General features: G+C 49.3%; 2 protein-coding genes across 7 annotated transcripts in view; one reads left to right on the plus strand and one right to left on the minus strand.

Annotated features, from left to right (window-relative positions):
- The window catches only part of ATIC (5-aminoimidazole-4-carboxamide ribonucleotide formyltransferase/IMP cyclohydrolase), a 141,952-nt gene extending 132,695 nt beyond the window's left edge, over positions 1 to 9,257 (plus strand). Inside the window, exons 12-17 of the mRNA XM_066322437.1 lie at positions 675 to 764; positions 1,668 to 1,796; positions 2,710 to 2,802; positions 7,369 to 7,551; positions 8,344 to 8,499; positions 8,940 to 9,257. Of these exons, the coding sequence (XP_066178534.1) occupies positions 675 to 764; positions 1,668 to 1,796; positions 2,710 to 2,802; positions 7,369 to 7,551; positions 8,344 to 8,499; positions 8,940 to 9,059 (771 nt within the window). The 3' untranslated portion in view covers positions 9,060 to 9,257. The remainder of the gene's footprint in view (positions 1 to 674; positions 765 to 1,667; positions 1,797 to 2,709; positions 2,803 to 7,368; positions 7,552 to 8,343; positions 8,500 to 8,939) is intronic.
- Positions 9,258 to 12,015: 2,758 nt separating this feature from the next.
- FN1 (fibronectin 1) overlaps positions 12,016 to 13,780 on the minus strand; it is a 53,159-nt gene continuing 51,394 nt past the window's right edge. For 5 of the 6 annotated variants that reach the window (XM_066322453.1, XM_066322450.1, XM_066322451.1 and 2 more), the window contains one exon: positions 12,767 to 13,653. In XM_066322453.1, the coding sequence (XP_066178550.1) occupies positions 13,579 to 13,653 (75 nt within the window). In that variant the 3' untranslated portion in view covers positions 12,767 to 13,578. Of the gene's footprint in view, positions 12,726 to 12,766; positions 13,654 to 13,780 lie in introns of those variants that run through there. The other variant, XM_066322449.1, reaches the window with a different exon arrangement.

A 13,780-nucleotide genomic window follows, 5' to 3' on the forward strand; every position in this document is an offset into this window, starting at 1 on the left:
GAATCACAGAGTATTTTGGGTTTGGAGCAGCCTGATGTAGTAGGAAGTGTCCTTGTCCACAGCAGGAGGATGGAGTGAGGTGGCCTTTCCCAAACAATTCTGTGATTTTAGGATGTCAAGCAAATGAAAGAGCATATTCAGCTGGTTTTGTGAGGGTGACATTTGGGACAGTGCTGCTGAAAATGGAAATAGCCTCACCCACACTGTAAGGCACAAATGTGAAACTTGTGTATATCACTTCATGGTGCTGATGTGTGTAAACCTCAGTTTCCATGCTCCTAACAGCTCTTTTTCCAGTGTCTTTGCCTCCTCAGGAGTGTCACTGTTGAAATAAGGATTTATTGGATATTAAGCCACGTTTACTGTTGGGGCTGGGAAGTGGGGATGTCATGGTCAAGCTGTTTCCCCCTGGAGGAGGGTATTAGTTATTAGTTCCATTCTGATGAGAGGGATGTAGGTTGCTTTTACTAGCTTCTGTCAAGAGCTCACAGTGCTCTGCTGGTTTTTGTTTCCAGGACTGAAACCCATACTGTAACAATGCTTTTGCTGTTGTAGGACACAGACACATCCCAAGAGAGTTGTGTCTTCAGTGCAGGAAATGGCTGAGGGAGCTCTGAGGATTAGCCTCTGTTTTTTTTTTCTCCTGTGGAAGCTGAGATCTCTGTGTGTTACAGGTGTCTGATGGTGTGGTGGCTCCTGGCTATGAGGAAGAAGCTCTCAAAATCCTTTCCAAAAAGAAGAATGGCGCTTACTGTGTCCTCCAGGTTTGTACCCCTGCTCCAGTCAGGGATGAAGCTGAGAGCACAGACACTGTGGACCTGAGATGATGCTGCAGCCAGCAAGCTGGTCAAGCAGTATTAATACTCTGTGGTCAAGTCAGTGTCAGGTTGCCTTCCTAGTTCCTGCAGTGATTGCTGGGACTCCAAAATCACCCAGTTCTGGTGAACATGGCTCATGGATCACAGGTAGCTGTCAGATCCTATTTCTCATGCCTCTGAGAGACAAATGAGCAGAGAACTTCACTTCAGCATCACAAAAAGAAAATCCGAGGCTTGGCTGAAGTTGGAATTGTAGTGTAGCTGCCAGGGGAGCTGGGGAAGATGGCTCAGGAGCTTCAGGCAAGGAAGAATGAAATTACAGACAGTCTTGGCAGCTGATTACCTCCTGGAATTCAATTAACTTCACAAGGATGAGGTCATGTTGGTGAAGCCTGGATGTTCAGGGCTGAATGCAGAGCAGTGCTAAGGAAAGTTGGTCTGAAACATTTCAGTGGATTAGGAAAAGCACATTTAATGTGTGCACGCTCCTGTTTAGAGCTGGTCACCTTAGTCTGGGTTGTTTCCTGTCTGAAACCTCAGCTGGGGCTCCCAAAATTCTGGATAAGGCCATGCATGGGTGGACCTGAGTGCAGTGTCACAGTTCCAGTTAACCTCATCCCTGTGCTGGTGTAAATTAATTGTGCTTCTAGCTTGGATAGAGTTGTGCCCTGAGAGTGCAGCTCTGGAAAGAATCACATTCAGTGTTCCTTGAATGCTGCAGAGGGCTGGGAGTTGTGAGCTTGGGGCATGTAGGCAGCAGCCCCACATATATTTTTCCCCTTTGTGTGGAAAGTGGAAGAGTGTAGGCTTGGTTCTCAGAGTGCTTCTGGGCCTGTCTCTGGCTCTCAGATGGATCCCCAGTACGAGCCCGACGACCTGGAGGTCCGGACCATCTATGGGCTGAACCTGATGCAGAAGAGGAACAACGCTGTCATCGACCGCTCGCTGTTCAAGAACATCGTCACCAAGAACAAGAACGTGAGTGTGGGACGTGGCTGAGCTCTGAGGCATGGGGAGTGAGTCAACTGCTGTGCCTTCGACAGGGAATCGACCACTGGGCAATTGTAACAGCTCCTAGAATATTCTAATGAGGTTTAGCTGGCTCTTACCAAACAGTGTGGCAGACTTTCTGGACACGATATACTTGGGAAAATCAAGATACCTTTCCTTAGTTTTGATTTTTTGGATAAATGAGAGGAGCTGGGCCTTTCCCATTATCTCAGACTACCACAGTATTTGTAAACAAGAAGCTACCCTGTGCCATTTTTTATGGTGAGACAGCAATGTGCTAAGGATCCCTCACATCTCCTGACTCATTGTTTACATCACCCTTTTGTGAAGGATCCCTCACATCTCCTGACTCATTGTTTACATCACCCTTTTGTGTGCATGGTGTTCTGTAAACTCTGGCCTGGCTGCTATTGCTCAGCAATTGGAGCCCACTTCACCAGAAGGTTTTCAGTGATTTCTTTGTCTCTGAACTCCTTGTCATTAGAAAACCAGACATTAGTGAGCACATGATTAGTCATGGGCTCAGAAGCAAGTTCAGATATTGAGGTAATAAAAATTTTTCATAAATTAGGAATGGAACTTTTAAAAAACTACAGATTTTGGGAGCTAGTTTAATTGTTGTGGTCCTGGTTTTTGCCTATGAGCACAGCTGATGACAGTAAATGCAGAGGAGTTTTCAGGCTTAAGGCCAGTGATGGAACCTGCTGAGACTGAGTCTGACCTCTGAGATCTGGGAGATCAGCTGCCAAACCAGTCATTCCTGGGCTTTAACCTAACCAAAATCTGCTGGTAATTGAACAGAAGAGGGTATTGTTAGGTAGCTTGTTTTCCCCGTGTGTGGTTCAGTGGCAGGGGTGCTGACAGTGGTGCTGTGTTCCAGCTGCCCGAGGCTGCTGTGCGGGACCTGATCGTGGCCAGCATCGCTCTCAAGTACACGCAGTCCAACTCGGTCTGCTACGCCAAGGATGGCCAGGTGGGTGACTGCAGCAGGGCTTTCCCAGCCCGCTGCTCACAGGCAGGCCTGGGAAACCCTCCCGCACACAGGGAGCTGCTCAGCAGGGCCAGAGGAGCTGCCCTGCACGGTGCTGTGCACAGCTGTTTCTCAAGAGGCTGCTCCAAACCTTGCTGTCATTTTTTCATGGTAGTGGCAGGGCTGGCTCTTTGGTGGGTTGGAGAAGCTCTTATGTGCTTCTGCACTGTGGCCTTGGGCCATTTCTTTCTAACTACTCTGTCCTTTCACATCATTTTTCTCAGGGAGTGTTGTAGTTGGTGTAGAGCCTTAGGAAATTACAGTGGGTTTCTCAGCTGGATTCTGACTGTCCAAATGCTTCCTTATTTTCACCTTTTCCATAGAAAGATGGAATGTGCTTTCCTTTCTTCACCCCTCCGGGGCAATAAAAATCTTCTGGTGTCCCTGGTTATATATTTTAAAAAGCTGATGATGGATGTTGAAATTTATAGGGGCATTATCAAATGTGTAATTGAGATTATGAATCATATGGTCACACAGTGGTTTGGGACTGGAAAAGACATTAAAGCCCATCTCATTCCACCCTCTGTCTTGGCAGGGACACCTTCCACTATCCCAGGTTGCTCCAAGCCCTGTGCCTGTGCCCAGCCTGGCCTGGAACAATTCCAGGGATGAGGCAGCCACAGCTTCTCTGGGCAACCTGTGCCAGGGCCTCCCCATCCTCACAGGGAAGAGTTTCTTTCTAGTTTCTAACCTAAAATTTTCCTCTTTCAGTCTGAATCTTGAATTTTAAAAAAGCCCATTCTTTTCAAGTCATCACCAGGTGTTCAGCCTAAATAGTTTACCCAAAAGTTGGTGTAAGTTGATTAAAAGTTGTATTGTTGCCCAGCAGATCATTCTTGTAATGGTGCTGTTTAGCTGGCTCTTTGCTCTCCATGGAAGTTTTTCAGTAGGCCTGGATTACGTAAAAAAACACAGAAGAAAAAGACAGAGAATGTTTTTGAGCCTTGGTACATCATAAATCAGCAAAATGGATCAAGGAGTGAACCCTACAGGTAGAAGCTGAGACTGAGCTGCAGTGCTCTCCTTGCACAGGCACTGATCTGTGTTTGTCAGGTTGTTGGTACAGCCTGGAAACACCTCAGTGCTGTCTCACAGGCCTTCCTGAGGTCGTGTGCTGTGTGGTTCCTCAGCAGATGTCTCAGGAGATCCAGCATTTGTCTTTCATTCTGCTTTATGTTGGGGGTTTCCTTTTGCTTTTAAATATTTTCTGCACTCAGCAGTATTAGATGTCATAGCCCCAGAACAAAGGTGTCTTTGCTCCTTTCCCCTCATCACAGCAGCAATTCCCAATTTCCCCGGTGCTTTGGCAAGTCTGGGCTGAGTGTGGTGCTGCAGATGTTTGCAGAGTGTGTGTGGTAATGGATGTTCCATATGGAAGGGAGAGGGCAGGAGGGAGCAGGGAGAGGCAGCCTGGGCAGGCAGGGGCTCAGCTGGCTGGAATGCAGAGATGGCTCGCAGGTTTTCATGTGGAAAGCACCTTCCACATCCCTACACTCCATCTGACCTGCCTTGGGTTACAGGAGCCAAGCCTGGCAAGTCCAGCTTGCTTTCAGTCCCATTGCTTTTGGTTTTCCAGGGGTTATTTCAGCCTCCCAGCAGCCCTAAGAAATGGGGATGCCTAGGAAAGCTCTGGTGCATGAGACATGCAGGATGTTGAACAGCATGGCACCACTGGGTTCAGGAGGGGATCAGCCCCTGCAGCAGGGGAGCTGTGTTAGCACATTCCAGCAAAGTGTGGACTGGGAAGCATTTCTGGACCTGAGTGTCACTTAATTTGCAGGAAGCCAGCTGCCACTAATTGCAATAAACACTTCCATTTGTTCTGGCTGACTTTCAGCTTGTACCACGTTGATTTACACTTGCTTTAATGACACCATCATGTTTTAAATTAGCAATTGAAAATTATTCTTTCTTTATTCTCTGTACGGTAGCATAAAACAAACCTGTTAATTTACCTTGCGCTTTCTCAGTGACTTCACTGCTTTGTTTGTCTTCCCAATGGTCAAGTCCTCTATTAGATTTTTATATTTCCAAGTGTCTTTAGGGCTTTTGTTTTCATTCATTATCCGGGGTAAATCTGAGTAAACCCAGACCAGCCTGGATCATTTTGCAGGAATCCTTTGGGCATTATCCATCTCATCCACTCTGTGCTGTTGCACAGCATTCCAGCTGTGGAGTGTGTTTGACTCTCCTGTGAACCAAAGTGGTTTTAGTCAAGTAATTCTTAATTTTCACCCAGTCTTTTTTCTGTTAAGTGATAGATTTGGTTTTTTTCTACTCACCCTGTGCTGCTGTCTCCTTTGACTGCTCACACTTAATAGGCTCTGCTTAAGCACTTTGGATTCCCAGGAGATTAAGGTCTGAAAGAAACATAATTAATTTTTGTGTAGGGAAGGGGGGGAATGGCTCCTTTGTGGAGGATTTGCAGGTTTTGGCTGTGTTTTGGTGTGGGGGGAAGGGCGCCACGTGGGGCAGGGAGTGATGAGGTGTAGGAAGAAGGATTTTATAACGTGAAAAAGCAGGGGAATAGGTACAGGCCAGTGTGAGGGGAGATGCAGGTACAAGTCGAGAGGTTGTGTTATTAAGCAGAAGCCCCAGCCTATTGATATCTCTTCTTTAGGCCAGAAATTCCAGCTGGATTGAGGAAATCTTTCCCAGCAGTGTTCCATCAGAACCTGTGCTTTTAAAAAAGACAAAACAATGGGTTGAACTGGTGTTACAGATAAACCTCTGTAGATTTGGGGATGCTTGTGAAGAGTTTACAGGCTGCATCACTTTGATCAACTGAAGTACACAGTCTCTGCCATTTTGGAGTTGTTGAATACAAGCCAAAATTTAGTTATTCGTCTCTTGACAAAATTTAGGACACAAAAGATGTGAAATACTATGAGTGGCTCAGAGAAGAAAGGAAAAGGCTCTTTTAGAAAGGCCCTTGGATGCTGACAGGTAGCAGAGCACCCCGTTCCATCACAGGAGTGCCAGGCCACAGCTCACAAGGACATGATGAAGCTTGGACACTGTTCTGGCTGGGAAAGGACATAGGACATCCCAAATGTTAGAAACTTGGGAATGTTTCATGGTATTTTGGCCCCTGCCAGCAGCAGTCAGTCTGGGGTACTCTCCAACATCTGCATCCCCAGCTAAAAGTCCCTGCCTTAGCCTAGCCTTGCTAGTCCCAGTCTGAAGGGCTCCTGGTGTGCTGGGGGACACAGCCAGCCCTCTCCTTTGTGCAGGGAGGGAGGATAAACCTCTGTGGAAGTGGTAACACAGCAGTGTGCAGCTGCTGTTGAGCTCCTTTGGGCTCCAGGGTCCCCTGCAAGTTCAGGTGGGTGGGTTGAGAGCAGAGGTTGGACAGCAGCAGTGTTTGTCGGGGGAAGGTGCCACTGAACTGTAAGAAACTTTACATCTGTTCAGTGTTTGTGCTACCACCAGTATCCCTGTGGGTTTATTACACACTGATGACTTCAGTTATGGCTGAGCAGATCATATCTGATAGCAGCCCAAGCCTTTCATTTGCTCCTTGGGGGAACGGGATCCAGCAGGATGTTTTATGCTTCTGGTAAGAGGTGAAGTCACCGTGCCTTGATGAATGGGAAGACAAATGAGTCATTCCTTTGAGGGCAGCCTGGGACTTACGGCTTTACCATCTGTCCCAGCCTGAGCTGGGAACTCTGAGGCACTGGCCAGCACCTCGAGCCTCAGCACTGTGTCCCTGGAGAGGAGTCTGGGGAACAGCTCAGCTGTGGCTGAGCAGGAAATGATGGGGGAGACTTGTTCCCTGTCAGATCTCTGGGTTGAAATGGCAGGAGCTCTCTTTAGGACGTGGGACCCATGGGATGGACAGAAGTTACCAGCCCAAGTCTGGCATCCCTGGTGGCTGGCTCTGGCTGCAGAAGCTGAGGCAGTGCTGTATTTTCATAGCAGCTTCCTCGAGATAAAACCACTGTGTGGATTTTGCTTATCTGTTAGAGATCGAGCACTGTTATCTGTTAGCGATCGAGTTGCTGTTAAATATGGCTAGCAGCAGCTGTTTCAAAGAGCCTGGATTCTGGCAGCTGGCAGCAGAGGAGATGTAACAGTGCCACTGACCAGCATTCCTGAAGGAGCAGTGGGTTTATTCCTTATCAGCCTTGCCAGACAAACTGCCCCTCTCAGCTGATGTGGTTAAGCTGTGTGTGCCTGACTCAGCGGAGGGATGATGGTGTTGGGGTGACCTGGGCTCGGACATCAACGCTCGGACTGAAGTGCCCCTTTCCAGAAGAGGCAGGAAGCCATAATTGTATCACTCTCCTGAGGTTAAGGGTTTGACTCTGGTGGCTGGGGCTGTGTTGTTTAGAAGGGTGAGGGAACAGAAGGGTTTAGAGCGTGACTGTCAGCTCAGCAATGCCGACTAATGACCTACACTTTCTCTGCTTGGGTGAGGGGCAGCTGACGCGGGGTGAGGTGCTCCCTGCCGGGCTGTGTGTGGCGCAGCAGCCCCCCGATGGCCGTGTGTGTGTGTCACAGGTGATCGGGATGGGCGCGGGGCAGCAGTCGCGGATCCACTGCACACGCCTGGCCGGGGACAAGGCCAACAACTGGTGGCTGCGGCACCACCCGCGGGTGCTGGCCATGCGCTTCCGCGCCGGCGTCAAGAGGGCCGAGATCTCCAACGCCATCGACCAGTACGTCACCGACACCATCGGGGAGGTGAGCGCCCCCGCTGCGGGACCCGGCCCCGCGCTGTTGGGATGGGGCATCCTGGGCCCGCCGCGGTGATCCACCAGGTCCTTTACTGCCCCGTGAAGTGGCCTGATTGCCCCTCCCTGATTTGCCTCTCCCTCCACCGTCCCGGAGCTGGAGCCTGCCCTGTGCCTCAGTGAGCAGCTTGGCTTCAGCTCTTGGTTCTTGCCAGCAGTGAGGATGGGTTAAAGCTCCTGCTGATGCTCCTGCCCTGTCAGTGGCACCTTCTCACACAGAGCTGTTTGTGTGGTGCTTCAGATTCTCTGAATCCCTCTGACCTCCCTGTTACAGGCCACAGTGAGACAACAAAATACTATGTCCTTTTTAAGTATCAAAAGCCGAGAGCTGGATTAGGGAGCTTGTGAATCACCTTGTGAGCAGTTGCTTGTTTAAAGGGGTAAGAACTGGATCAGTTGCTGTTTCAGAAGGTGAATCATAAACTCAGCTGCCGTTGGTTATGGGTTAAGTCATCCACCAGATGCCTGCTGGCATCTATGGAGCAGCACACTGCAGGCAGAGCCTCTTGGAATTCGAGAGGGAGAGAAGCAACCCCTCAGGTCCTGTGGTTAGGAGAGGGAAAGAGTTAAAAGGATGCAGGAAGAGCTGATGGTGGTGGTGTGTTTTACACCCCCTGGTATGAAGTTTCCAGCAGCAGAGCCATGGAGCAGAAAGCCTGGGATCAGAGGGAGGCCGTCACTCATCCCCCTGGCAGGGAACTGCCGTGTGCTCTGGGGCTGAGCTGGCTTCTCGTGCCTGCAGGATGAGGACCTGGCGAAGTGGCAGGCCCTGTTTGAGGAGGTGCCCAAGCAGCTGACAGAAGCAGAGAAGAAGCAGTGGATTGCCAAGCTGTCTGCTGTGTCCCTCAGCTCGGATGCCTTCTTCCCTTTCAGGGATAACGTGGACAGAGCCAAGCGGGTAAGGCCACGGCAGGGCCAGGGGGCTGGGGCGGCTCCAGGGGAGTGGCTGTGCAGCCTGAGCTCTTCCTTTGCATTTTGTGTGCACTGCTGAGCAAAATCCCTGCACTGGCATAGCAGTGAAGGATGTTCCTGGTGGTTACTGCTCTCACATGGACAGTAATAATCCAGCCATTGCTCAGTTTGTTGATTTGGGATGAATAGAGAGGATTAAAGTCTATTAAACCATTTAGGAGTATCAACCCAAGTCCTGTTGCTTCCAGAGGAACCGTTTTAGGGTTATTTCTGAGCAGCAGAGAGAAATTCTTGCTCCCTTAAGGATCAGCCTTGGGGATGGATGCCTTTGTTCAGTGGGATGTGGATGAAGGACTGGGACTGCCAGCTTCTTCTGAGGGGGATTTTGTGTTTCCGTCCCTGATCCTTGCACTCCTGTCTGTGCAGAGTGGAGTGCAGTTCATCGCCGCCCCCTCGGGCTCGGCTGCTGACGACGTTGTCATCGAGGCCTGCAACGAGCTGGGGATCACCCTGATCCACACCAACCTCCGTCTGTTCCACCACTGAGCCTCTCTGGGCACAGCCTCGCCAGCAGCCAGGACCTGAATGCCACTGGTGTGACTGGGAGGCTCCTGCAGCCTGTGCTCAGCAAGAGCTGGTCCCTCTGAAGAGGCCTCTCCCCGTGTTCAGGGAGAAGGACGCGGTACAAGTTGGCTTCCAGTGTAGAAAATCAGTGTCTTTTTGCAAATAAACGTACAGTTGATAGCTCTGTGCTGTCTGTGTGGTCCCTGTCACCCAGTTCCTGTGTCCTCAGGAAAAAGGTTTATTTTTGAGGTGGGTTTTATGGTCCAGACTCTGCTAATCTATTAGATGGCCTGTGGAATGGTGTGAAAGCCTGGCTTCTGCTCAGCTTCTCCTGAAACTCTTAGAGATCTGCATTGTCCTGAACTAAGTCAGGTTGGTGGGGTTTTTTTCAGTCAGCAGGTACTTCTAATCCATTATCCTCTTCCCTGGGAGGAGAGGGGAAATGTCCTTTGCAGGAGGCACTCTGGGGTTTGGTGCTCTGAATCCTGCCCTACACTCTGCTTTGGCAGGACTGTGTTGCTTTCTCCAGGGTAGAAGAGCCATTGCCAGGCCTGTCCCCATGCTGGGAGCAGAGCAGAGTTCACAGGCTGGAACGGGGGAAGTGTCTGCAGCCCCTTCCCTTCTCTGCTCTCTGCACTTTGCATTAAGCAGACTTGAACTTAAGTTTGGGAAAAAGCAAAGTGAAAATCTGGAGCACAGTGAGAGAAGTGAAGGATGAGCCCAGACACATTTTTGCTGGCAATCACTGTGCCTGTTCCAAAGGGGTTTTCTCTTTGGTTCCATTTTATAAAATCTGTTGAGTTTTGCCCAGAAGCAGCCCAGAGTTTTTCAATAAACGCTTCTGTGGGCTCAGCTCTCAGCTGGTGCAGAGCAGGGAGTGTGCACGTGTGCCCTTGGCTCAAGAGCTGCCCGGGTGGAGATGGATCTGGAAGAGGGAGAATTTGGGGTGTGCTGCTGCCTCTGCTGCTGCCTGTATCTTTTGTTTTACCTGATTGCCTGTTCAGATGGAGCAAAGCAAAGAGAAACTTCCTAGGTGAGTTATTTGAGATACCATAACACACACAGTGGCTTTCCTTAAACACTGTCATTCCACTTGCCCCTGCTCCAGCCTGAAAGGGAGCAGACTCCTCTATTCTCTAATCTCTACAGTGGATTATATTGTCTTTTTTGATCTCTACAGTGGATTATTTCCAAGGGACTGGATTAGACAGGACAGGGTAGAAAGCATTCTACTTTTTTGGCTCAGATGAAGACAGCAATCCAAAATAAAAATTGTCAATTTCTTTCTGAATGGTCCCTTTGCTAACCCAAACCCTGGCCTCTGACTTTTCTGTGCTGTTCATTCCCATGAATCGTCGTTGCCTGGAGTTTTACTTTAAAAGTTGGGGTCTGGGACTCTTCCACAGAGAAGAATCACCTGCTGTGAGAGTCCCTGAGGAATGTCTGTCCATTTTTTACCTGCATCTTCTACAGCATTGGCTCAAACAGAGACTGGCAGTAAGAACCTGGCAGCTCCTGTTCTGTGTATTCCCCTGATCCTGTGTTTGCTGGCCCTGGGGCACTGTTTGTTTTACAAAGGAAGTTAATAGGTACTGATCTTCCAGGTGAGATAAGAAATGTCCACCTCAGCTTATCCCTCTCTAGGACCTGCCTGCTGTCTACCTTGTGCTGCAGGACTTGTACACAACATCTCAGCACCTGCAGAGGGATGGTTTTGCCACCTGCTGGGCCTGTGGTAAGGTTAAAGGACAGGCAGGAGTTCTCAGAGGGGGAAATTGGATTAATGTCCCAAACAAGAGTTCTTGACCATCCTGCCCTCACTTGAGTGGATAAAGGTTGACAAAAATCTCTGGTCTGGTTCCAGGTGTCAGGTGACTTCACAGGAGTGTCTCAGGGAATGGCTTGTCCCCTGGGCTGCAGTGACTGAAGCTAGCCTGGCACCTTCCCCCAGAAGGAAGCTTCCCCTGAAGCTGCGGGAGTGGTTGTAGGAAAGGGCTGTGGTGGTCTCAGGGTGTCCCTCCTGAAGCCTGCTGACCTGTTCCTGCCCTGGATGTTTGCAGGCATTAAATCAGACTGTGAGCTCTGCTTGGTGTCTGTTTCCCAGAATGAAGGGACTGTAGGGATGTCCCTTGAGCTGAGGTGTTCTGAGGAGCAGCTGCTGCCAGGCTGGGATTGGCACTGTCACCCTGTGGCACCGTGCCCCTGGCAGGCCCTGTGCAGGCTTCCCAAAACATGGAAGTGAACAGAGAGCAGGGAGGAATCATCCTGGGCCTTGGCAGGCAGTAACAGAAGGGTTTGATTTTTTTTCTTCAGCCACCAAAAGGCTTCCCCCTGGAGTAGAGAGCCCTGACTCTGGTTGTTCTGGGCTCTACCCAAAGCTGATCAGACAAGCCCTGTGGGGATGTGCCTCCTCTTCTGGAAAAAGCTGCCAAGGGCTTAAATTTTGCAGGGCCTGGCATAAGCTGTGGGCACCCTGTGCTTTAGGACACAGACAAACCTCTACAGGGAGCTTGGGGAAAAGTGCTGTTTACATCATTTTATCTTGAAATGCTCCCTGAGGGCAGGGGAGATGTTTGCTGCTGGTACAAGAGATGTGAGAGAGGAGAGGAAGTGGGCTACAACTCCTCTTCAGTGTCTTGGTGAATTATTTAATGACAAAGTGACTGTGAAAGGATCCTTGCAGAGATGTTCTCTGATGCAAAATATGCAAGCCCTCACTTGGGAAAATCAATCTGGTTTAATGGGAAATTGCTCCTCTGTGTCCATGTTTAGGCCAGTTTTAGTTCTCAGGTTTTTTAGGGAGATGTTTGGCTTTTGAACAGTGGTGGGGTAGAACTGACTGCTGCTGCAACCACCCCACTCTTCACAGAGGTTCTGGGTGTCCTGTTTCTCTCTATTATAGGGATTGCTATCTAACATATGTCAAGAAGCAAAGTGGTGTTTTTGTGTGATGCTTTATTGGGTCCAGAGAATCCCAGAGATGGAGCAGTACAGTGCGTGTGCAGCAGAGGGGAGGGGGCTGAGCAATCCTGACAGGACCTGTCCTGTCCTGCCTCTGCAAAGGCTGTACAGGTCCTGGCAGCACAAGCAAAGGGACTCACTGCTGGCTTGGCTCACTCTAAACAAGACTGGCTTTGTCTGCAAAAGCGTTGTGAGGAGCATTTTGTTTCCTTCCCTCCCCACCATGAGGTAGAAGCACAGGAGGCCAGGCTCAGACCCCGCTGGGGCCCGGCTCCTCTGCTGGGTGTCAAAGCTTTGAACACACCCAACTTCACAGGTTTGGACGGTCTCGCTACTTCTGAGCCACTGGAAGCTTATTTAATTCTAGGTCTGGAACCAGCACCAGCTGAGCTCACGTGCAAAGCAGGGGCTGTTTGCCTTTCCCTCCCTTCCCCTGCTGCCCCAAAGCAAGCCTGTGCCTCCTGCCCGTGCCATACCTACCCACTGTCTGCGCTCTACGGGGGCAGGGGTGCAGCTGGAAGCCTTTAATTAACAAACTGCTCTACCAATATTCTCTCCAGGTTTACTTCACTCTTCTCTGGGCTGTTTGTTCCATCTCGTGTCAAGGCAATGTTACTCCAGCTCTGAATCATCCCGCTCAGTATTATCCACCTCAGAATAATCCAGCTGAGAATAATCATCTTCATCCTAAATTCCATGGCAGCAAAGAGAATCGCTTAAACTATACGTCTGGTTTGTAAATCTTTTTATTAAAAGAGTTGGGTTTTTTTTTCTTTTCCACAGTAGTAAAGCTTTGGCACTTACAGTATAAAAATAATCACTGATCATAATTACACCAAATTCCTCTTTTGTCAACTGCATACTAAGTGTCTTCCATACATTTTATTCCCATATAAAAACACTTGAAGGTCAGGGGAACAAAACTGATAAATAACAGTATGAGATATAAAGATACAGCTAGAAAAATACTAGAATCATCAAGAAAGAATTAGGACTGTGCATATTTTAAATATCACAGTGATTGGATTTGCTGTTCCTATCTTATTGCTGGCTGCATGCTTATGTGAAAGCAGAAGTGTTTGGTGGACTTTCCTATCTCTAAACCTCAGTATTGCTGTACTCAAATGTTCTTGCATAGCACGGGAACCTTGAATTTATACACCCTCCCTCCCCCGCAGTATTTTGATCCCCCACCAAATTTGTGATTTGTCACCTCTCCTTCTCTTCCCGTTTGTGGTTTTTTTTTTTTTTTCCCTCTTTTGGCCCCCTTTAAATTTGAAAATATTGACTGGAATTCAGCACTTTGAGCAAAACCAAGACAATCGCTACCAATCATGAGAAAAGTCTGAAACACTCCAAGAGTGGCGCTTGGAGAAGCTGTGAGTTGAGCTTAAGCTGGGAAAATGGCTCCAGAGCAGGGGGCCATTCTCACTAGATGCAGTTTTGCTAGCATCACTCCAGTTTGGATGGTAATCGTGGCACATAGGGGTTTATACTTTGGTTTGTCTGTTGCCATGGCCGCAAGAAGTCTTGCTCGATGTTACTTTCCCCGTGGATGTTGTGTGTCTGCCTGTACATCTAGGGGCATGAAACACTCAATGGGGCAGTTGACGTTCTGTCGGGAGGGAAGGAAAGTTAGAGTTAGCTCCGTTAGAGCTCTGTCCTGGGCGCGGTTTGCGCTGGGAGCCCGCCTGGGGCTGCTTCCCAGCACAAAGCACACACAGCTGGAAATCACTCCATGC

The sequence above is a fragment of the Sylvia atricapilla genome, chromosome 7, assembly GCF_009819655.1.
Source record: "Sylvia atricapilla isolate bSylAtr1 chromosome 7, bSylAtr1.pri, whole genome shotgun sequence".
NCBI classification, from domain to species: Eukaryota; Metazoa; Chordata; class Aves; order Passeriformes; family Sylviidae; genus Sylvia; species Sylvia atricapilla.